This window comes from Trachypithecus francoisi, unplaced genomic scaffold (assembly GCF_009764315.1).
Source record: "Trachypithecus francoisi isolate TF-2019V2 unplaced genomic scaffold, Tfra_2.0 Lachesis_group0, whole genome shotgun sequence".
Lineage (NCBI taxonomy): Eukaryota > Metazoa > Chordata > Mammalia > Primates > Cercopithecidae > Trachypithecus > Trachypithecus francoisi.
Window position 1 is genome coordinate 46,636,568 of NW_022681453.1, and position 25,047 is coordinate 46,661,614.

Consider the following 25,047-nt stretch of genomic DNA (forward strand, 5'->3'; position numbering starts at 1 on the left):
GACTTAGCTTATGTGGGATTGGTAAGTAGGGGAATGATGTCAGTGTAACACAGACCCTGGATTTGTTCGGGTATTTTACTAAGTAGCAGCAACGAAACACAAAGCCCACAAACACAGATTAACACAGCTAGCCAAGGGAAAATACCTACTACATGTGATTCCCATTCATGCCACATTCTTCCTCTTGGCACAGTTTGGCCACGTACTCTTACATGGCAGTGCTTATTGCATAATTCTCAGTCTTTCTATTTGTACTTATTCCATATCTTAGCAATCTCAACTCTTCTTTCTTCCATCAAGCCACCTTCTCATGCATGTGCACACACACATACACACACTGCATTTTTTGTAGTAGTTACTATGAATTTAACTTATCTTTTAAATCATGTTTATATTTAATTATGCTTGATAATTACTAGGATGGTTATTGTTTTTGTAGTGTTCTCATTACATAAATATTGAGTAGGTATGTCCTGACCCTATCTTTTTCAGAAACCCTACAATTTTTATTACATGATTTTTCAGACCATACAAGAAATACATTTATCTTATTGCAGCAAAAACATTTGTACATCTGTACTTGCCCTCTACTTATTAATTGCAATTATTATCTTTGAATTACTCCCAGAATTATAGACTTCCCTCATAAATCTGAAGTAAACAGATTGAGATATCAATTGCCTACAAGATTCATTTTAAAAATTTTACCTTCCCGTGAGAATACCAGCCCCAGGTGTATATTGCATGGCCCCGTTAAAAAGTAACCTTTCCATCTTCATTTGTTTCTGGGCAGTTACCGAAAGTATTTCCACAACAAAAGAATGTAATCAAGATTTAACTTGCTTCCACTGAAGTTTAGTTTCATTTTTAAAAATCATTAGCCTATGATTTAGGAATTTTTAAGAAATTGGCCCTCATTACCCGCCAAGCCCCCGCATTCACCTAACACACAGTCCCAGTCCTCCTTTAAGTAATTTGTGGTTTATATTTAAATTTTACATTCAACATGGTCTTAACTATTAAATTCCACCAGGTCAGACTGCAGTGAGTCAGGATTTTAAAGTATGATAAGATTCCAAGAAATGAATCCTTCCATTCTAAAATCTCTTCTTGCACATTAATTCAATTAACTCAGAAGAAAATAGATATTTTCCAGGAAAAAAATGTCTTTTATTTTACTTTTGTGAGAATACAAATACGTATCTTTTGTTTTAGGAAAGAAATAATTCTCTAATAGTATTTCCATATAACTATATTACTGGTGTTAGCATGAGTGAATTTTTTAGAACACTAGTGGTAAGCATATAATAGAGCTTTCTCAATACCTACACTCCAAAAGCAAGTCGCAGCTTCTCCTAAATGAGCCAAGTACTTGCAGTGAAAAGCTAAACAAAGCCTTGTTTTTAAGGAGAAGCTTACAGAGGGTGACAATATAGAGAGTTCAGCATGTTCTCTAATGGAGATATATATGAACAGAGTACCATGGAACAAAGCAGAGGTGGTGACCATATCAGAGAGGGAATGCTTTAACCTACACAATTAAAAAAAAAATCTTATGGAGTTCCTAATTTTGTTTCTTTCTCTTTCAATTTTCTGAAATTTTAAAATGTTTGTTCACTTAAACATACAATAATTTTCTTTAAAAGAATCCCTCCACAGGGAGATGAGAATATTCTGTGTCTTGATCTTCATGGTGGTGTACACCAGATTCATCAAACTGTAAACACACAAATGGTACACTGTACCAAATACAAATTATACCTCAAAGTTTAATAAATCCATCAAAACATACTGTGCTCCATACTTTAAAAAAATTAGCTTCCTCCCTTTGATGACCATGGTGGCAATAAGTGTATTAGAGAAAGAAAAAGATGTCAGGTGCGGTGGCTCATGCCTGTAATCCCAGCACTTTGGGAGGCCAAAGTGGGCAGATCATGAAGTCAAGAGATCAAGACCATCCTGGCCAACATAGTGAAAGCCCATCTCTACTAAAATACAGAAATTAGCTGGGCATGGTAGTGCGTGCGTGTAGTCCCAGGTACTCGGGAGGCTGAGGCAGGAGAATCACTTGAACCTGTGAGGTGGAGGTTGCAGTGAGCTGAGATCTCACCACTGCACTCCAGCCTGGTGACAGAGCAAGATTCCATCTGAAAGAAAGAAAGAAAGAAAGGGGGAGGGAGAGAGAGAGAGAGAGAGAGAGGAGAGAGAGAGAGAAGGGGGGGGAAGGAAGGAAGAAAAGGAAGGAAGGAAGGGAGGGAGGGAGGAGGGAGGGAGGGACTAAGGAATTATCTCATGGAAGACTGTCTTGCATAATAATTGTTTTTTCACTGTCTTTCAGCTGTAGGTCCAGATTTTTCAAGAACACTCCTGAAAAGAGTCACTCTTGTCAAAGTGGGAGGTGAAGTTGTCATTGAGTGTAAGCCAAAAGCATCTCCAAAACCTGTTTACACCTGGAAGAAAGGAAGGGACATATTAAAAGAAAATGAAAGGTACTATCTTGAATTATTTTCAGTATTTGGTTAACCCGTAATAATTTGTTGGTCTGTTATTAATAATTCTAAGGGGAAGGTGGGGTGACTATCTGCTATTCCTGGACTAAGTGTTAAAAAAAGAACAGAAGTTTTGGAAGGATGAGTGGTACGTTATTGATCTTTATAGTCCTTCTGGATTTGGGAATTCTACAAAGCACTCCCTGCAGAGATAGATCACATGATCCCTGCTGAAGACTGCCAGAGCTGCCTGAAGATGAACAGTTAGAAACATCCTCACTGGGCGCGGTGGCTCAAGCCTGTATTCCCAGCACTTTGGGAGGCCGAGGCGGGTGGATCCAAGGTCAGGAGATGAAGACCATCCTGGCTAACATGGTGAAACCCCATCTCTACTAAAAATACAAAAACCTAGCCGGGCGAGGTGGCGGGCGCCTGTAGTCCCAGCTACTCGGAGGCTGAGGCGGGAGAATGGCGTGAACCCGGGAGGCGGAGCTTGCAGTGAGCTGAGATCGCGCCGCTGCCCTCCAGCCTGGGCGACACAGCAAGACTCCGTCTCAAAAAAAAAAGAAAGAAAGAAAGAAACATCCTCCTTAATTTTAGCCTGAAATTTTTGGCCCCACCTTTCCCCATCCTAAGTCGTTTGGCATATGTAAATAAGCCCAGGTCTTAATTGCTATGACAACCCTTCAATTATATGGCAGTGGCTATTATGTCTCCTGTTAGTTTCTCCTTTTTTGAGGCTATCTCTAATTTCAAAACTCATTCTTCATGCAGCAGATTATTATGCTTGATTTTTATTTCAGTTACATCTTTTTGAGACAACAGGTTCTTTTTCTTTCTAATATCTAAACTCTTCGTCTGTATATTTCTTATACATGAATTACATTTAGAATGCATGTAGTGTATACAATGCAAATATATAGGAGTTATTTGAGGTTTTACATTAGCTTGCATGAAATGGCAGGTGTCTCTAAGATCTTTTCTTGGCTGTCACCCCTGCAAAATATCCCCTACCTTTTTCTGTAATCTACTTAATCTATTGCAAAATGGTAATTATGCGTGGATCTGTTTGTCACCTATAAGACAAGATTTGCCAGCTGTATATATAATGATTTTAATTAATGCTAAAGGTCAAGTACTCAAGGATGCAAGAAGGAAACCTATAAAAATGTGTATGTATCTACCCTTTACACCTGTACACCTTTGGATTTGCATATACAAATTAGATCTGATGATGACAATGTTGTCCATTTTAACGGCATGGCATTCAAATTTGTAGCCAAACCTGAAAATCAATAGCATAATTGCTTATTTTGCAGTCTTCAACTTGAGATTCAGTTTCTATTTTATTTAATTCAGTGTTCCTTAAAATGTGGCACATGAGATTACTTTTAATAGTTATGTACTTACTTTTAATATAGTTGAAATATAACTAGTATGTACCACATGTATTTCTCAGAATAAGGCTACACTTTAAAAGTTTTAATTTTAAAATGACATTAAGACAATAATAATATGAGTATTAGACATGTCAAAAATCATGAAAGAATAAAGTTATAATAATGTTGTAGGTCAATCAGGAGAAGCTAAGCTATGCTACTGTAACAAGCAACCCCGAGTTTCTGGCTTGTAACAACAAAAGGCAATTTCTCTTTCGAACCTAGTGCACATCAGTGGTTTGGTGGTAGCTCTTCTCCTCTCCAAGTCCAGCCTGGTGGACCAAGATGCTCTGGAACATTGCCATTGCAGAAGGAAAAGAGCCAAACATGCATGGGTTCTTAAAGCCTCTACTTAGAAGTGCAGCACTGCACTTTCACTCACGTTTCATTGGCCAAAACAAGTCACATGTTCCTGCAACCCAGCAGTGAAATATAATCTTACTATGTGCCTGGAAGAAAAGAGACAACCTAATATTTTGAACCGTATTAATGACTGCTTTCTGTTGCTACAGCTTAACCATTGCTACAAGCTAATTAAATTACCTTTGGGGAAATAGTATGCCAGTATCAAGAATTCTATATAAGTGAATTTAATTGATTGTTTCTACCACTTGACTTACCACAAAGCTTGTCTTTATCCAGTTTTCATTCTATCTATGCCTGACTTGACTAATATGGTCCAAATATGCTTCAACATTTATTTTGCACTAAAATATATATATTTAAACTGAGGAAACTCCCCATCATTACCTAATTACTGCTATATATCGCCTCTACCTTCACTGGGACCAGGCTAATCCCAGATTGTCAATATTAGCACTTACTCTCCACATGAGTGCTGTGTTCTCACAGTTCCGATCCTCCTTTCCACCTCACTCAGAACGTATTAACCAGATATGATGATTTTGTTAATGTAAATACATTAAAAAACTGGCCAGGTGTAGCATATAGGGGAATGCTGGGGACTTCAATGTGTGCCCCATCCAAGGGAGACACCTGCCGCTCAGCCATATAGAGACACGGGTCAGGTACCTCCTCATCTTCTTGTTCTTCAAAAGAAACTAGAAATCTAGACGTTTGTTTGAGCTTCCAACTTTTAAATGTCAGCAACTAATTTTTATTTTGATGGATGTACAATACAAATTGTGCTTAAAGACCAAGTTTATTTCATGAGCCACTGGTTTTTAACTTCGGAGAAAAACACAGCAAGTGGAACATTTCTTAATTTCTGAAATGGGTGAACAATGAGAAAGATTCTACAATTGTTTTCTCATTGGCAGAGAAGAGATTCTGCCATTTTTCTCATTTCTTTCCAATCGAGAAGAGGGAAAATGAAGTGGATGAGTGAGCAAAAGCAATTGTAGATGAAACTGATGAGTAAAAATTTTAGAACCCCTATTTTAGGGAAGGATTGACCTGGTAGACCAACATGAAGTGCAAAATTCTTTGACTATACAGCATTGAGTAATAATTTCTAATGCACTGCCTCATTAGCCTTAATTCTCTTTTGAGATATAGAATCTTAGGAATCACAAGGCAAGTCTTTAACCTTTGATTAAAAAGATTATTAATCCCTTAAGTAAAAAATACTGGCATAATACAGTGAAACAACACTTTATGATCAAGCACCCTTTTATTAATGTTCTGCCTAGATTCTATGTTTTGAAAGACTTTGCTAAACTCTTACTTATTGACATTTAATTTCAATTTTAATTAATCAACTGCCTACAAGTGAGTTTACAGTAGTGGTATTAGAAGCAACATTTTAAAAATTAAAGAGGTTTTGTCTCATCTAACCTTATGGTGATATTGTAGTTAGCTAAGTGGATATAGATTCAGAAACACTGGTTTAACGTTAACATGTTCGTTATCTTAAAAATGTGTTTCAAGTATTCAAATGTGTTCTTGTTTTGGCTTCCCATTCTTTTGGAAATATGCAGCATATTCACACTAGCCTTATCTATGTTAATCCAAGCATCTAAACGAAAGAATGAAAATTCAAGTAATTTTATGACATTCTTCTTGGGTAGGCAGAATATCCGTAAACATAAAACATTTCTTATTGTCTTGTATGTGTCTCCAGCAATCAGTGTAGGCAATATCAGGCATTTAAAACAGGGAAGACCTGTCACACAGCTCAAGAGCTTTAGTCCTCAGGAGAGATCTCTAGTCACCATGAATGCAGTTGGAATCATTTGGATGAATTGAGGAATTAAGCTACTAATTGAATAAGGTTGATTATTTTATTTACTTTTAGTTTTTAGATGGAGGGTACTTTGAGGCAGGTAAGACTGAAGTTGACCTATTAAAAACAGAAACATTAAAATACAGAAATAGTAGAATCATTAATAAAAAACCTAGAATCCTAGAATTATAAGGAGTTATACAACCATTGTATCAACCAGGGTGGATGCTTTTGGTTGCAAGTAAGAGAAACCTAACTCAAAACTGGCTTAAGGACAAAAGAGAATTCTTTGGCTCATGTATTTGAGAAGATCCAGGATGAATTGCAACTGCAGGTATGACACGGCTCAGGTGCTCACACAGTATCATCAGGACTCTGTCTCGCTGTCTTCCTGTCTTACCTGCACCTTTGGCCATGTTGGCTTCTTTTCCAAAAGGCTCTCCTCTCCTGCTAGTAGGGTGACTACTGGAGCCACGTACTCACCCTCTTTTCCAATGTATCTCAGGAGTTCCTGAATAGAATCAAATAAGCTTGCTTTGGTCAGTGTCCTTCTCTGGACCAGTCACACTCAAGGAGGATCTGATCCACTGATGAGGCAGACGTGAGTCATGTGCTTGTCCTAAGAGCCACATGGGAAAGCCTGCCTCAAAACATGTGGACTGAGAACGGGACAGGGGTTTTCCCAAAGAAATCAAGCTGCTATCACCAGAAGAAGAGGGAATGGATGCTGCGCAGACGCTGATGCCAAATTCCCACCGTAATCACAGAACCCATCTTCCATGCCAGGGCAGGGATCCCCACGATGGCTGGGCCCACATCCTTCCCTGGTTACTAATAATGATGGAGACCTTACTAATTGTTAGAAGATTATGTCCTTGCAACTTCCACTCATTTTTGGTTTCACTTTATGGAATTTTACAGACAAATTATTCTCCACCACTTCTCACTTCACTTTCTATACTGGGAGGCTACCCTATATTTTCTTTCAATTCTTTTCTAAGCCCAAATGTCCCCCTTGTATCTGATTTCTTCAGACAGCATTGTTTGGCATCCTCTCACTGTTTTGGTCATTTCCAAGCAGTTTTAATAAGGGAAAAAGGTAGCTTTATTTATCTCTACAGAAAAGGATGATGATTATTACTGTTATACTAAAGAGAAAAAATGATCTTCAGTGAGTTTGGATTAAGGCAAGCAAGTGAATGATATATCATAGAAAGACCACTCCCTGCCACTGTTTATTTTTAAAAATTAATGTGGTGCTTGGACAAGAAAGTTTAGTTGTCTGGAAAATCCACTGAGAAAAAATATTTTAGTTTTCACCAAAGCCAAATAAATGAGTAAACTGTTACTCTTATTAATGTTGTGTAAATAAAGGCTTCTTATTCTTATGCTTAAGAATTTCCCTCCATGCTTTTAAATATTAGACTAATACATTATGTCAAGCATATGGATAGTAAGCAGATATAGGTATGCCATTGAATTTTTCCAAAAAGAATCTCAGACCTACAGCCTGCATGTTGCAGGCATGGGTTTAGAACAGCAGCATGACTCTGTTTTGTGAATCTAGCCAATTCCAGTCTCATTCCATGGATGCAGCACTCACTGGATATTTACCTTTGCTTGGCACTAGAGAGAGAGAAAAAAAGGAGACATGAACCTAGCCCTCAAGGTGCTCATAGACTAGCACAGAGGCCCGGTAGCACAATATCAATATAAATTTTTCAACAATCCTGAGGCATATGTTATAAAGGTGATATATTGAGAAGGAGTACTGGAAAATGTAGGGCAGCAATAGATGGTGGAGGCCTTGTGTTTTATGTCTGTAGAGTTTAGACTTGAACCAGAAGACCATGGACAGAATTGAAGGATTTTATGCAAGGGAGTACACAGTCATATGCGTGCTACAGAAAGATTACTGTGCCTGTAACATGCAGAAGGAATCAGGGTAGGGCAAGGTTGAGGATGCAGTGAGGGCAATTCCAGGTGGTAGTCTAGGAAGAAAATCACAACACATGGATCACGTCAGTCTTCTGAGAGTGAAAAAGAGAAGGGTGATATACAGGCTATTAACGGGTAGAATTGAAAACACTTAGTGACCTAGTAAGTAGAAGGATTGAAAAAAGAAGGAGGAAAAAAAGGAAATGACTCCTAGGATCCCACATTGAGGAGCTGGTGAATGGCAGTGCCATTTGCCATAGTAGTAAACAGAGAAGCAGCAAGACTGAGAAGGGGCAAATAAAGAGGTTATTATTAGTGTGTTGAACGTGAGGTGCCTGCAAGTGGTGACGTCGTTCAAATGGGGATTCCCATTCAAATGTCACCTGCTCACAGACACCTTTTCCCAGTAACATACTTAAAATTGTAAAACCCTCACCTTCTTTTCCTAATTTATATATTACAGTATTTGTCACCATCCCACATACTATGTATTAACTTTTAATTGTTTATTTATTTATTTATTTATTTTTAGAGACAAGATTTTGTTCCGTTGCCCAGGCTGAACAGCAGTGGTGAGATTATAGCTCACTACAGCCTTGAACTCCTAGGCTCAAGCGATCCTCCCACCTCAGCCCCCTGAGAAGCTAGGATCACAGTCACATGCCACCATGCCCAGCTAATTTTTTTATTATTATTTTTTGTAGAGACAGAGTCTTGTTATATTGCCCAGGCTGGTCTTGAATTCCTGGCCTCAAGCAAACCTCCTGTCTCAGCCTCCCAAACTGCTAGGATTACAGGCAGAAGCCACCATACCTTGCCCACTTTTTAACTTTATTATTGATCTTCTCCACTCTCCACCCATTGGATTGTAAATTCCATGAGAATAGAAATTTGTGCTGCATGTGCCTGTGTGTGTGTGTGTGTGTGTGTGTGTGTGTGTGTGTGTGTTTGGCTAAATAGTACAAATTTAGTCCAGGCACGGTGGCTCACGCCTGTAATCCCAGCACTTCGGGAGACTGAAGCAGGCGGATCACGAGGTCAGGAGATCAAGACCATCCTGGCTAACACAGAGAAATCCCATATTTACTAAAAGTACAAAAAATTAGCCGGGTGTGGTGGTGGGCACCTGTAGTCCCAGCTACTCAGGAGACTGAGGCAGGAGAATGGCGTGAACCCAGGAGGTGGAGCTTGCAGTGAGCCGAGATTGCACCACTGCACTCCAGCCTGAGTGACAGAGCCAGACTCCATCTCAAAAAATAAATAAATAAAAAATAAAAAAGTACAAATTTATATTCTTATAGTTCCAGAGGTAAAAATTCTGATATGGGCGTCATTGGTCTAAAATCAAGCTTTCAGCAGAGATGCATTCATTGTGGAGGCTCTAGGGGAGAATCTGTTTCCAGCTTCTACAGGTCATCTCTATTCCTTGACTCATGGTCCCTTTGCTCCATCTTCAAAGCTTAATGAAAAAGTGAGGGAGGCAGGTCTCAATCAGTAGAGGTTTATTTAGCCAGGGTTGAGGTCATGGCTGAGAAATACATATATCACTGGAGTATCTGTTACTGGTGCTCTTCCAAAAGGGGGTTTAAGGATTTTTCGATATTTAAAAGGGAAAGAACAAGCAAGAGAGGAAAAAAAGGAGGCAGGTGCTTACATTCTTATGAGGCTGTACATTTTACATGTGAAAAGGGAGCGTCGAGGAAAAAGTCAGTTATGCATTGGTCGCAGGGTCAGCCAAAGGATAATTTCTGATTTTGTCCTTTTCCTCTCCCTGGGAAGATAAGGTGGTAATTGACATTGTCAAGGTGAGATTCCATGGAATTTGGTTTTAGGGCTAGTTTATACAGGGCATGTGTATCCTGAAAGATTTAGGGTCTCACAAGGAATTTCATTTATGATGCAGGCCATCTGGGGAGATATGCGGCCTTCTATCATTGTGGGAACCTGGCTTATGGGTGAGACTATGATACAGGGTTGTGAAATTACAGCTATCGGCCTGGGAACAAAAGGAAAGCAGTATTGCATGACTCAGTTCCCAAGCTTAACTTTTTCTTCGGCATAGTGAGTTTGGAGTCCCGAGATTCTATTTTCTTTTATACCAGTAAAGGCAAGTTCTTCCGCATCCCATCACTCTGACCTCCTCTTCTGCCTCCTTCCATTTTGAAAGGCCTTTTTTATTGGGCCTTCTGTGTATGTTTTGTTCCATTCTTTAACACTAGAACACTGCCTGGCATAGAATAAGTGCTGTATGAGTGTCCCATAGGAAACTGGAAGTACAGATCTGAGTTGAGGAGTAGAGATAAAGATCCATAGATAAAACATAATCAGTAGATAAGAATGGAGTGCATTGGAGTGCATACGTTCATCCAGAGAGAGTTCTATAGAATGAGAACATCTCAGTTCAAAGGAAGGTACCCTGAGGAACAGACACATTCAAAGAATGAGCAGAAGCCACGCCTGCTGGGAGGTGTGAAGGAGGAGACCCAAAGAGGTGGGAGAACATCTAGCAGAAAGTAACAAACAGAAGCCAAAGGAGAAGAAAGGTGCAACAAGGAGTAAGCACTTGGCGCTTCCAAGACCTTCCAAAAAATAATGGTGCAACCATGACTGCTGGATTTAGGAACCTTAACATTATCTTGGGCAGTGTACTTTTAGTCCACTGTGGACTAGTTTTGAAGACATAATAAAATTGTATAAACATCCATATTCTTAGGCATATCTTGTCAGAACGAAATACATGTTTAGGTCTGCCTGACCCTCATAGTGTAATCAAATCAAGTCTAGCATTCTGTGAAAATATCCAGCTGAGTCGGCCGGGCGTGGTTCCTCACGCCTGTAATCCTGGCACTTTGGGAGGCCAAGGCGGGTGGATCACGAGGTCAGGATATGGAGACCATCCTGGCTAACACGGTGAAACCCCGTCTCTACTAAAAACTACAAAAAAAATTAGCCGGGCATGGTGGCGGGCGCCTGTAGTCCCAGCTACTCGGAAGGCTGAGGCAGGAGAATGGCGTGAACCCGGGAGGCGGAGCTTGCAGTGAGCCGATATCGCTCACTGCACTCCAGCCTGGACGACAGAGCAAGACTCCGTCCCAAAAAAAAAGGCAAAAGAAAATATCCAACTGAAATAAGAATGAAATTCATGCTCATGTGTCTTGTTTATAGACACTGATGTCTGCCTCCAAAGTGAAATTGGATCATAACCCTAATTTGCCTCTCTTCCCAAAGGCTTTTGGAAGAGTTGAAATTCATGTAAGACATGGAAGGAAATCCCAGTGCTGGGCTGCACAACTCTGTGTTGCATACAAGGTGTGAAACCCAGGTCAGAAGACAACGCTGGCAGTCTGGGAGGCAAAGCAAATGTGATGGCAGGTATTTGCCCAGAAGGCCTGTGGAATCCTAGTGTGGAAAGGAAAGTTTATTGCTTCAAGCATTCTGTTTCTCTTCTGGAGGCAGTGTCTATATATGTGCTCTTAATGAGAAACCTGCCCTCAGGATATCTCTTACAGTTGCTGCAGAGCTATACAGCTCTGTTATTAGGAATTCTGCCCTGGGGAACAATTATGTTATTGCAATAATTAGAGGCAGTTCATCTCCATAATAATGGAAATCCTGCCTTGGAGGCAAAACAACATCAAAGCAACATGAGCATCATTGCTCTAGTTGGAATCTGTTGCCCTGCTTATTGGTAGTACTATCATTTTAATTTTGCATATGCAGTTACGAGAGAGAGCTTATACTGCTCTTCAAATTCAGACCTAGAACTTCTTTCCATTACTTCAGTTTGTCTCTCCTAGAACCATGGATAAAATAGTTATGGTGTTAAGCTCTCCTGAAGTGCAGTTGCAAAAGTGTTTAGGGAGATTCGCGTTTTAAAAATGTTTGTCAGAATCCGTAGGCCCAGTCCTCTGGGAGACCCCATAAACTTACCCTCAGCCACAAGCCTTTTCTATGTTGGTATAGTGTGTCGTTATTTTATGGCCAGGGTTAAAATGATGAGTAAATCCAGTGACTACCTGAGATGGATCTGACCCTTTGTTCTAGTCATGTGGCATAGTAATACCACAAGACATACATGTGGTTATACAACTCAAAACATATAATGGAATTTGTATATGAAACAACTTTTTAAAAAGTGTCCAATCTAAAGGTAACACTTGATTTAACAAAAAAAAATCTTTCGAAGTGTCTCCCATATTAATCCCCTCCTTGCAAGTCTTTTGCCACTCCCCTGGTTTTCAGCCCTTATTGTCTCTTGTGTGAATTTTACAGCGATTCAACCAACCTCTTAAATGATTTCATTGGAACCAGCCCTCACCCAAATCTTCTACAAGGTGAAACTTACCACATCACACCTTTGAGAAATTCAGTTTAATGAATATCTGTCATGTTTCTCCCTGGTATAAGATGCATTTGAGATTATCAACATAAACTAATTTGTTTTGTTTTTACATTAAACAACCAATTTTTTTATTATACTTTAAATTCTGGGATACATGTACAGAATGTGCAGGTTTGTTACATAGGTATACACATGCCATGGTGGTTTGCTGCACCCGTCAACCCGTCATCTACATTAGGTATTTCTCTTAATGCTATCCCTCCCCTAGCCCTCCAACCCCTGACAGGCCCTGGTGTGTGATGTTCCCCTCCCTGTATCCATGTGTTCTTATTGTTCAACTCCCACTTACAAATGAGAACATGTGGTGTTTAGTTTTCTGTTCCTGTGTTAGTTTGCTGAGAATGATGGTTTCCAGCTTCATCCACGTCCTTGCAAAGGACATGAACTCATTCTTCATTTTTTTCTTTTTTTTTTTATTATTGTACTTTAAGTTCTAGGGTACCTGTGCACAACGTGCAGGTTTGTTACATATGTATACTTGTGCCATGTTGGTGTGCTGCACCCATCAACTCGTCAGCACCCATCAATTCATCATTTACATCACGTATAACTCCTAATGCCATCCCTCCCCACTACCCCCTCCCCATAACAGGCAACATAAACTAATTTAAATCAAGGTTCTACATGTGTCATAGAAAAGGAACAAAACAATTTCTTCCATGATTTAACAGAGACTTTTTATATTATCATAGTTATAAACTTCATATTTACATCTATTGATTATTTAATTAATGTTCATTTTCTCTAACAGGTTGAAAGGGCCATGATGAAAAGCGCGATTTGTGTAGGAGCATACAGGTTCCCCAGCTCCTTGTGCTATACCTAGAGTAGAATAGGCACTAATGTTCTTGTATGAAATGAATGAACCAACCGAAATCATCTGATTCTTGGAGGGGATTGGAGAAAAGGTGGTGATAGGATATTTAGGTGTAAGGAGCAGCAGGAAAGAAATGTATTTGAAAGGAAAGTAGAGAGAAAGGTTTGAGCAGGGGGAGATAAAACTGGGACATCTCTCAGAATCCAGTTGAGAAAAGCATTGCACGGCAAGCCAAGAAACTTGCATTTCACTGGGAAACAGACAGAGTGAGGGAATGATTTTGTCTTGGAGCTTCACACTTCCTTTTCAGTTATCACCTGTCCTCCATTGGTTGAGTTCAGTGTCTGTACTCAAGTAGTATCTGCTGTAATTTACCATACACCCGCCTGGGAAAGCACTTCGACTTCCTAAGGCAGTGTTTCTCCATTCCCAGAGCAAAGATCCAGTGGTCGTTCCCAAACTTAGCTCTGTAGCTCAATGCCAGGCTGACTGCAGCAAAATCAACTGAGATATATTTTAGAAAGCAGAGTCCCACTCTCCTTCTTCAAAGATGCTTTCTCAGGAATTCTGAGATGGGGCCCAGGAATCAGAATACTTGTTTCCCATATGATTTTAATGCACACTCAGGTATGACAATGTAGCAGTGGCTTCCCGTTGACTTTAGGATAGACACTAAGTCTTATGAGATGACCAGAAAGGCTCTGTATGCTACTCAGGCTCCTGCCTGCTATCCTACCAGCTGTCTCACTTCACTCACCTTTACCCTCAGTTCTTGAGCACATGGACCTTCTCTCATTTCTTCAAATGGCCTTCTTCCTCTTGCTGCAAAGCCTGAGAACCTGCTGTTCTCCTTGCCTGAAATGCTCTTATCCAGGCCTTGAAAAACTACAGTCCACAGGTCACATCCAACCCTCCACCTGTGTCTGTACAGTTGGCAAACTGAAAATGATTTTACATTTTTAAATGGCAAGAAATAAAAGAAAAATATCATTTTGTGACACATAAAAATTATGCAAATGTCAAATTTCAGTGCCCACAAATAAAGTTTTACTGGACAGGACACAGCCAAACTCATTCATTCACAAATGGCCTTGGCTGGCGGCTCTTATGCTGCAAGGGCAAGATTGACTAAGTGGGACTGATCCCACCCAGATCAAAAAACTTAACATAGTTACTCTCTGGCCCGTTACAGAAAAAGTTTGCCAAACTCTGGTCTAACTTGTGGTACATTTCTGGAAATGTGGAGTTTTAAAACATCTTCATAGTAACATGATCTTCCCCCACCTTGGGTTTTTTGTTTGTTTTTTGTTTGCTGTGTCTTTTATTTGTTCTTTGTGACTTACACTTTTGATTAAATTGTCACTTCCAGCATGTCCATCTTATGCAAAGCAGAGGGGAAGTAAATTTGGTTGGAGGTCCAAATTATCTCACTTTGCTCTCTAGAGCAGTGTCTCCCAGCTTTTGCCAGGAAGAACTTATTTTCATGCCCCCAAAATCTGAACTCCCTGGAGAAATCAGAGCTCAAGGGAGCTTTAAATGTGAAGACACAGAGGGTGAGGGATGGTGGCAGTGGAGAGAAAAGTAGATACCTGATTATCTTCCCTGTATTTCTGAACAACCAGTAAAAAATTGAAATAATGGGAAATCTCCATCCCTGGTTGAGGATCCATGGTTTTGTGTGGACTGTTTTATACAGGTGTTTTAAGTTTACGATGATAAATATTTATGAACGGTCTAGTTCAGTTGAAGAAGGAAAGAGAAGACAGCCATCACAGGACTTGCTTTCTAGAGTTTTATAAAATTCAGCTACTGTGACTCTGTATACACACATGAAACAATTTAGAAACCACCAGCGAAGCAGAAATTAACATAATATAGTCCAAACAGAGTCCATAGCAGTGCTTAGGGAACAGACAGGGAAGAGACTCTTGGTTAGGCAGGGTCTGCCAAAATCAGCTTCCAACAGGAAGTGAGTTAAGCCTTTGTGAAAGAAAATGCTTCACAGACAGCGGAAAACAGGGAAGGGAGAAGTCTCCATGCTGTAGCCCATGTACATGCAGCAAGCCATGTACAAGAAATGAGGGTAAGAGAGGGACCCAGCCAGGTGGAGGAGTTGCTATCTGCAGCATTTACATGGAAGAGGTGGAAGGACAAACATCAACAGGAAGAAGCTACAGGTTTAACTAGAGTTTATTAACACTGTAAAATAATATGAATGGATATAAAATAATAGTGCCAGAAACACTGTGAGTCAGCTTAACTGTGAAGAAGTTTGGGAATCTCTAGCCATTAAGTAGAAATGAGACTTTGATCTCCTGTTATATCACTTATGTATTTATGAATACATTTTAGGCTTTGGGGATCCTTGGGGATTTAGATTACTTATTACTTTGGCTCTAGTCCTGTATTTCATGGTTAACCTTTGGCCATTTTTATCTCTGTAAAAAAATGAGCACTTTCAACCCTCCTTCTGTCAATAATAATAGTAATACCTAGCGCTTTTTTTTTTTTTGTCTTTACTATACCCTCTGCTTAATTTCTTTTAATCCTCGTAAAAATGTTATGAGATCAGTCCTATTATTGGGACTCCATCTTTTAGATAAGGAAACCAAGGCTGGAAGAAAGCAATTTATTTACCTTACCTAAGGTTGCAAAGCTTGATAATGTTAAGTCTGGAATTCAAATCCAGGTCTCACTCATTGCATCCATGTCTACCAGGTTTGCTTGAGGAAGGAACAAGCACTAGATGCTTCTCTCTAAGGTTTAAAAGGGAGATAAAACTTTCATTACCTCCCTGGCACAGGACTGGCATAGCAGCTTTTCCTGTTATTCATGTCATATTTTCAATAATAAATTTGCAGCGTTCAGATCCATAGCTTTATCATTTCCTGAGGGGGAGAATGGTAGGATGGTCTGATTTCAGGGCTGGGTTAGAAACATCTAAACCCTTTGGAGAAGAGGTAAATTAAGTCCTTGAACTACCTCAGCCGTGCCTTTGTTCAGAGAAAATAGCTCTGTATCATCAAATGGAGTTAAGTGATCATGAAAATATTCAAACCAAAGTGGCATGTAATTAAGAGCAATTAGAACTGAAGTGATGTGACTGGATATTAAAACCAGACAGGCAGTGCTTTGTGCCTTCTCAGTAGAGACAAGGCAGATAATTTGGGTTCCTCCTAACTTTGTCATCTCTAGAAATAAAATCTGTTAGACTGCTTAGATGTATTGATGCCATGTAAATATTGAAGGTCTTGGATCATATACTAAGTTCGACCCCTATATTTCTGTTATAGAGTTTTCTTTTCATATTTCAATCACAGATACTCCAGAGTTAATTAGATCTCTACTAGTAAATATCCATCATGATGTTTCTAAATCCCTTTTGCCAAATGATCTAATTAGAGCAACACTTGGCTTTCTGTGTAATTACAACATATGGTACCTAGAGGGTACATATAGTAGAATTATAGGTTACCTGATGAGAAATCCAGGTGGTGGGTAAAAGACTCCATTAAATAGGGTAGGTGTGTGGGGGGGGGTATGGGCGTGGGTGTTAATGTACACCATTCCTCCTACAGTTCTCCCCAGGATAAGTAATATTTTGTAATTCAACTGTTCTTGCCACATGAAACAACATGATTATATCATGGAACAGGAGTTTAAAATTCAAAAGAAAACAAATAATTGATGACATTAGGATAAATTTTTTAACCTTCCATGCCCCTAAAAGTGATCAATTATAGTAAGTTAGCAAGGCTGAAAGCAGCTCTGTGTAAGATGCATTATTTGATGGAATGCATTCCTCCAAGCAAGATCACTTACCCAAATTGCTAAATATAAAACAAAGATGGGACCGAATCCTTCAACCATAAGGAAAGAATGGTTTCTTAATGCCTATTTGTAATCTCTGGAAGTAGCCTACCCACGTTAGATAGGTAATGAGTTCAGTGTTGGTTTGTTGAATTTGAAAGGCTTATGCACTGTTCTGCTGAAGCCTACTAGCAAGGGCTCAAAAGAGTGGATTCTGCACATCCGTTCCCAGCTCCCTCTTCAGTGATAGTTCACATTCATAGCTTGACATTGGCCATCAGGAGAGTATTTACACCATGGAAATAGACCCACTTCAAGGGTGTTTTTTCCAGAGCCACTGTGTTAAACATTTACAGAACACCACTACTTGTGGGCATATGCAGCTCAGAGTTGGCCATGCCAGTTTAAAGTCCCTGGGACAGATCAGGTGGAGAAACAAGACTTTCCAAATTGTTACCTTTGAAGTAATAAGGGTGTGCGAGGTTCATTAAGAGAAAAGGGAAAAGCAAACGGGTTGGGGACTCTTCTGATTTATGCAGAGTATGCATGAAAGAGAAAAAGAAACAGAAAAAAATTTTCAGAAAGCTAAACAGAGAACCACAAAATAGGGCTGCTGTGAAATTCTAGGTATCATGAATGGACAGTGGTCAACAATGTCAGCTGTGGCCACAAAGTCATTCAGGATGAGACCGCCAATGATATATATTTAGTGACAATGAATTCACAAGTGACCTTGAAATAAATACTTTCGATAAATGCAAAAGCTGTACTGGCTGGATGGTAAGCAGCCAGATGCAGTGGATCTTTTTGCAGGTGTTAAGTAAAGAAACGGAAACTTAGATATACTGCAAGAGAGTGACATATTTGTGGCAAGGATATCATGAGGATGGAGGAGATTGGGGAATATTTATAACCTGAGGGAAATCACACTGTGTCGAAGAAGGAGTTAAAGATATAAGGGAGGGGAGATGATTCTCAAGGAGAGAGCAGGAGAATGGACTAGAAATCAATTATTGTGGGAAATGAGGAGGAACCTGTCTTCTCTGTGGGTAGGAAGAGAGGATGAGTAAAGTCTCAGAGAAGTTAAGGGTGAAAGAGGGAGTTGAGGAATTTCTTATGACATAACTTTGACCTCAGTCTCAATAAAATGAGAGTCACAGTCATCTTCTAAAAGCATGGTCATGGAGGTGATTGTGCACTTGAGGAAAAGGGAGGCCTGGACTATGTTTTATGGTCAATGTGATAGAAATAACATTTGAATTGAGCTTTTTATGTTTTCAGTTGCTTCCACACGTGTTGACTTTCCCACATACTGATTTGCTCTAAAGAGTTTTATTCCAAAAAAGGTGATTTGTTCCAAAGGATGCATAAAATTGTTATAGAAAAAATGAGGCTGACTGCTGTTAATACCAAGAAAGTTATTTTTCAGGTGAACGCAATGTGTTTCAACTCAGAAGGAAAATAGTGCAATTTAAAATTACTCTTATCCTTTCTCATTTTCTCAAGGACTTTTACTCCTTCAGTCATTCCTGCTCCCTCTTCTCCTCTTCCTATTGGATTATTCCTTCCAGCACATCTGCATCTTCCTCATCCACTTTGCCTCCTTTGCTCTGTCTACTTTCCCTTTCTCTCTAGGCAATCTCCTCCCCTCCCATAGCTGTAAACACCGTGTGTGTACTGACAACTCTCAAATGTGTGTCTTCAGTACAGGATTCTCCCCTGAGCAATGTAGGCTTAACATCCCTCAGAAGGAACTCACTCCTGCCACCAATCTCCACCCGGAACCTTAGACAGTTATACACCATATCTCTCTGATTGCTTGAGTCTGAAACCTAGAAATCACTGCTAATTTCTGTTTCATCACCCCATATATCCTATGCATTAATAAATTTTAAAAACTCTACTTCCAAAGAATATAATCTATCTCCTTCTTTGTATGTGCATTGCTGGTGCCCTGGCCCAACCACCCTCATCTCTTGCCCAGATTGTTGCAGTAGCCCCGACTGGTTGCTCTGCTTCTATACTCATTCCCTTCCAATCTGTTCTCTGTGCTGTAGCCAGAATGGTCTCTCACAAAATGGAAATCAAATCTCATCACAAATGCTTAAGATAGAAGCTAAGCTGTTGAACACAACCTACAAGGCATGGCATGATCTGGCTCCTTGTTGTATTATTTTTGTGTTTTGTTTCATTTCCCCTCCCTTACATCTTTAATTCCTTCTTTAACTCCCTTTCCCTGGCTGTAAGTGCCAGTGGGTCTGAGGCCATGTATACCACATTTCTCACTATAACACCAGTGCCTCCTTTCCTCTTCAATTTCTTCTTTGCATTTTTCTGAATTTGTAATTCCATATTTACGTTTTCATTGACTTTACTGTTATCTGCCTTCCTAAACTGGCCTGTAAACTGTGTGAGGACAGGATCTACCTGGTTTCATTCACCACTATTTATCTAGCACTAGCCCTGGAATACAACTTAGGGCTTTAGTCAATATGTGTTCAATAAATGAAGAAAGAAATCAGTGAACTTACAGCCTCATTTCACAAGGACTAGAGACTTCTTCTTCAAAAATAAAAGCAATAGAAATGATAAAAGTAATTTAGTGAGTTGGAATAATGGAGAATTATCAGTAGAAAAATTAAAATGGCAGCAATAAAATTAGCACATAGAAGTACTTTCAGTATAATTCACAGGTCTGGTTGTGTCTGTCTTGCTACCCAATCAAAGAAAGAAACATAATTAGTTACAGCCATAGTGTTTATAAGATTAAAAACAATTGATTTGTCCCATAGTAAAATCTTAGCAAAATATTCCTCATGAGACACAATTACTACAGTAGATACAAGATTTCACAGATGTGCCTTATAATTTTCATACATTTGGCAAATTACGTGGTGATGAAGGACACCTTAGTAAATTAACTTCTGTGAGGTAGGGCCAAGTATAGAGCCTTTTTAATGGTGAAGCTCCATGTAAGGGTACAGTTGTAAATACTACATCAATATTTCCCAACACTAGTTCTTGAGATGGGGTGGGAGGTGATGTATAGGGTATAAAGTCGTGTTCTATAATCAAATAAGCATAAAACGTACAATTTAAACATTTTATATTGCAGACTCTCTCAGAATCCTTAATATGTTCATTACATTGAGAATCTTTAAGAAGCGTGGTTCCCAAATTTATCTAGAAATCAATTTTACTGCACAGAATACTTCAAGGCACTAGGGTTTCAGGGAGCAAAAACTTCGGAAAGCTTTCCTCTAAGTGGACATAAGGCTTTATTTACTTTAGGAATTCCATGATTAATTTTCATAACTATGATTGTATAAGAAAGATTAGACGGATTAGAAGAAAATGCAAGATTGTAATTACTGGCAAGAATAGGGAGTGCACCTATTGTGTGTCCCCAATCTAGACGAGGTGCATACTATACAGTAGGGCAAAGAGGATCATGAGGGCAAACGTCAGAATGCCAACTTTAGGGTGGTACAAAGATGCAAGTTCCATGGGACGATCAGCCAACAGGAGAATCACTTAGCTCACAGCTGATTCCTCTCCACAGAGTCAACGATGAAGAAGGCTTGGTAAAAGCTACAGAGAGTCTCAAGTTTTTCCTGACATATTTTTCCACAGGCTGTTAGACCTAAAACTGAATAGCTAAATCGAAAGCAAACCAGCTATCCCATTATAGGATAATGGCATGAACAACTCAAGCCTACAATTAGCCCAGGGAGAACAGGGCTTTACTTCTAGTTCCCTCAAGTGTGGAAGAAGCAAAGAGTTAGAGCACAGTCAAATGAAAAGGAACACTCGGCAAGTTCTTAGCAATTGCACCATCTTCGTTCTTGATTTAACATACAGTGTTTTATGTGGATTAGTGAATACTTGGTTATAGAGATGCAGATGTTATTTAGATTGTTACATTGTTTATTTTTAGACTCCTAGGTTTTATATACATATATATATATTTTTTTTTTTTGTTTGTTTGTTTGTTTGTTTGAGAAAGAGTCTTGCTCTGTTATCAGGCTGGAGTGCAGTAGTGCAATCTTGGCTCACTGCAACCTCCGACTCCCTGGTTCAAGCGATTCTCCTGCCTCAGCCTCCCCAGTAGCTGGGATTCCAGGCACATGCCACCACACCCAGCTAATTTTTGTGTTTATAGTAGAGATGGGGTTTCACATGTTAGCCGAGTTGGTCTCAAACTCCTGACCTCGTGATCTGCCCCTCCTCAGCTGGTAATATTTTTAATGGCCACAAACAGTTACCTAGCAATTGATTTGGAAGTGTTTGCGATGCTGGGAACAGATACCCATATGATGCACTTTGCCTACAGGTGTTTGTACTTGTATATGTGATTATATAATAATGGAATTGTAGTTCCATAGTAAAAAATAAAATAAAAATCCACTGATGAATTTTTCCTCGGTAGCTCTAATAACCTTTACCTGTATCACTCAAACAAACATAGTCACAAGCCAAGGACATGGTTCAGAGAAAAAATGAATTTTGTGTTTTGCGTTTTTTTTTTTTTTTCGGTGTTGCTTTGTTTGGTTTGGTTTTTGTTCCACACCCTCGAATACCAACAGAAATATAAAACCTCCTTTATTAAATTTTACATTAACAGCAACATTTTGAGATAACTAGAGCATAGATTTTTTTTTTTTCCATTTCATTCTCAGGAGCACAATAGCACAGAGTTGAAACATAAATCTAAGCAGTAGAATTTTAAAGCTAAGAGCAGCATATAGTCTAAGAACTCCTGAACTGGCTCCTCCTCCATGTGACTGCATTCATTTCCGTTCTGACCATCATGCAAAGTTGAGCCCCGTGATGTTGGTAATGAAACTTTTATTATTTCTGCTACTCCATAGAACCATTTTGTATTTATTTTTTAATATGTCACACATTTTGCTCTCCTTGAATACTAGACTCTATTAAACACCTCCCAAAAACACAGCAAAGCAGAATGTAACAAAACTAACAGGAATAATTTCAAATTTCAAATGATAGCCTCTGTCTTTATTTAACAAATATTTGAGGCAACTGAAGTAAAAAATAATATGAATGCTCTCTTGAACTTTTCCAGAACCTTGTCTAAGGCTACTGCTACTGCCTTAGACTGGGTGTCCTGTAACAAACTCAGATGACATGTTGCATACAGAAGGTTTACACGGGAGTGCTCTCTGAGGATACACCTGCAGGGAAGTGAGAAAGGCAGAATTGAACAGAGAGAGAAACTGCCCTGCAGTTTGGTTGCAACCGGGGCTTCAGCCAGTCCCACTGAGAGCTCTGGAGCTCAGATAGCCCTTCAGAGTGGTCTTATCTTGAGGCAAGGGAATGTGGTCTTTAAATCCCTGATGAGCCAGTCATGGGCCTCAGATCATCACCTATAAGGGGTATAAGCTTAGTGGAGGCAGTTCCCCACTTCAGGGGGTAATTCAATGAGTGATACAGCTTTAAGCTGCCCCATATTCTTGGTCAGAGTTGTTGGAGGTAGAATGCATTGGCCTGAAGGAGGAGAATCTGGGTAGAGTACTCTTTCATATAATTATAAGAGATGGCTGTATGGCACCCTTATCATGGAAAGAAACATTTGGAACTACTCATTATTTAAAAAAAAAAAAAAAAAAAAAGTCCTCTGTTAGCCAATTAGTCTTCAACAGGATGCCCAGAGGAATCTGTCCGAATTTCTCATGTTCAAAGCATAAGTTGTAATTGATTCTTTCTTGGCAAGGAAATGCAGTGTGATTCCTCTGCCTCATTTCCTTTTTCTGATCCCCTCTTCAAAAAGCGGACTCAAGGAATATGACCTAGACAGTATCCCCATTTTTAGCCTTGGGGACTCTCCGTTTTATGAATTCCCTTTCTCCTTTTCCACCCTCTGTCTCTTAAAAATGTCTGGGCACCTCCCCATCTCAGCCTTTATCCACTCTTCCTTACCTTTTGTCAAAGATTGTCAACAACTTCATTTGAGGAAGGAAAGAAGGGAGGGAGGGGACAGGGAGGAAAGGAGGAAAGCAAATCTGAAGAAAATGAAAAAACTTCTATATCAGATCAATGAAACCACCTCTTCGCCTAGTCCCTATGACTTTTTATGCAAGAGAGTCAGTGTCTTTTCTCTGCCTTGAATTGCATGAAAAAAGGACACTTTAATTAGCATAACTTAGTACATACCCATTGCCTAGAGGATAGATTTGTGTCAAACCTAAAAAATGAGAGCTAGAGAAATAGAACCCATTATATATACATCACAATGTAGTTATGCATTCAAATTCATTTGGAAGTTTTCAAAAGTGAGATAGAAGATTGTAATGCAGAAATGTTCTGCACAACTTATAGATTCATGTCATCTTAGATAAGAGTAGTGTCCAGAGAGTCTCATCTTCTTTCAAGGATGTATATCTTTTCCTGTAACTAATATAATCTCTGATTATTAGGATTTTAGGGCTAAATGAAACTTTAGAGATAAACAGACGGTGGGTTTCAACTACCAGTTGAAAACTCTGTTTTTCAGCCATTCCTGGGGGATGCAGCATATCTGCATTGTTGAAAATGGTTCATTGCACACCGATTGTCAGAGGAAGTGGGGATGGGGGAGAGGTAAAGGGAGAAAGGAGGGTGAATATGAGTGTATGATATATAAGATATATCATAAGATATATCATCCCCAAAGCAAGGGGATGCTTTGGAAAATCCCTCCTGAACATTCTGTCATGCATGGCTTTCCAAGCCATGGGATTTATTGGTTTCCCCACTACTTTTGTTTTACATTTACGGTAAAACTGAGGTTAGATGATTTATGACACGTCTCTTAACTAACTATTGACATGTATATGCTCATTTAACATTATGTCTCACTGTAAAGGAATAAACCTTTCTAGCAAGAAGAGTATTTAGAGCCCCACCAGAAGGTTCCAAAAATCGTCCAACCAGGGGTTCACTGAAATGAGCTTTTTTTGGCAAGCACAGCATATTAGCTAGCTCCACGTTTAATTTTTTAAAATTAGGTTCCAACATTTATAATTTGGCACATGTCCTGTAATCCAGACTTCGGACATCTCTTCAAAAACTGAAGGATCTGCAACAGACAGCTTGCTCTTTTTTTTTTTTTTTTTTTTTTTGAGACAGAGTCTCACTATGTTGCCCAGGCTGGAGTGTAGTGGTGTGAACATGGCTCACTGCAATCCCAAACTCCTGGGTTCAAACAATCCTCCCTTCTTAGCCCCCATGTAGCTGGGACCACAAGTGCACACCACCATGCCCAGCTAATTTCTTAACTTTTTGAAGCAGTGAGGTCTCCCTTTGTTGCCCAGGCTGGTCTCAAACTCCCAGGCTCAAGCAATCCTCTCACCTTGTCCTCCCAAAGTGCTGGGATTACAGGTATGAACCACTGCCCCCAGCCAGCCTGCATTTCTGTATGGCAATACTTATCCAGAGCTAAGAAGAGTTATCCTTTTAGCAAAAACATGAAATCTTCAGTTAGCCATACAATCCTTGTATCCCACATTAAAATGTGGTGTCAGTTGCTGCTTATCATTTTTTTCACATTGTAGTTTTTCTTACAGTAAACATAAAATATTTTTTGTGTCTGTTTCTCTATCAAAAAGTGAAAATAAGAAAATGTAGTCAAAAAGACCACACACTTCAAGAAAATACAGGAAAAGAGTATGTTTTCTTATGCCCCATAACAAATTTTCCTGTGTCATGAAGGAAAGCAAAACATGTCATGAAGTCCTTCTTGCCAGCTTCATTCATTTTTATGACCTACCTACCCCCTGTAGGCAATGGTGCGTGTAGATCTAGACCTAGCTGTGTCCCTTTATGTTACCAATGATCATTTCAGAAGGAGAAGAAGGTTTTAAATCCCTCAGACTACCTGTGGAAGTCTGGACAAGAAACTATTTCCTCGCATCTATAATAGTACAGTGTTCTGGCCGGGCGCGGTGGCTCATGCCTGTAATCCCAGC

At 39.4% G+C, this 25,047-nt stretch overlaps 1 protein-coding gene across 4 annotated transcripts in view; it reads left to right on the forward strand.

The window, feature by feature from the left end:
• Positions 1-25,047, forward strand: part of CNTN4 (contactin 4) — a 1,029,443-nt gene that overhangs the window by 874,705 nt on the left and 129,691 nt on the right. For all 4 annotated transcript variants that reach the window (XM_033210483.1, XM_033210481.1, XM_033210482.1 and 1 more), the window contains one exon: positions 2,339-2,489. In XM_033210483.1, coding sequence (XP_033066374.1) covers positions 2,339-2,489 — 151 coding nt within the window. The remainder of the gene's footprint in view (positions 1-2,338; positions 2,490-25,047) is intronic.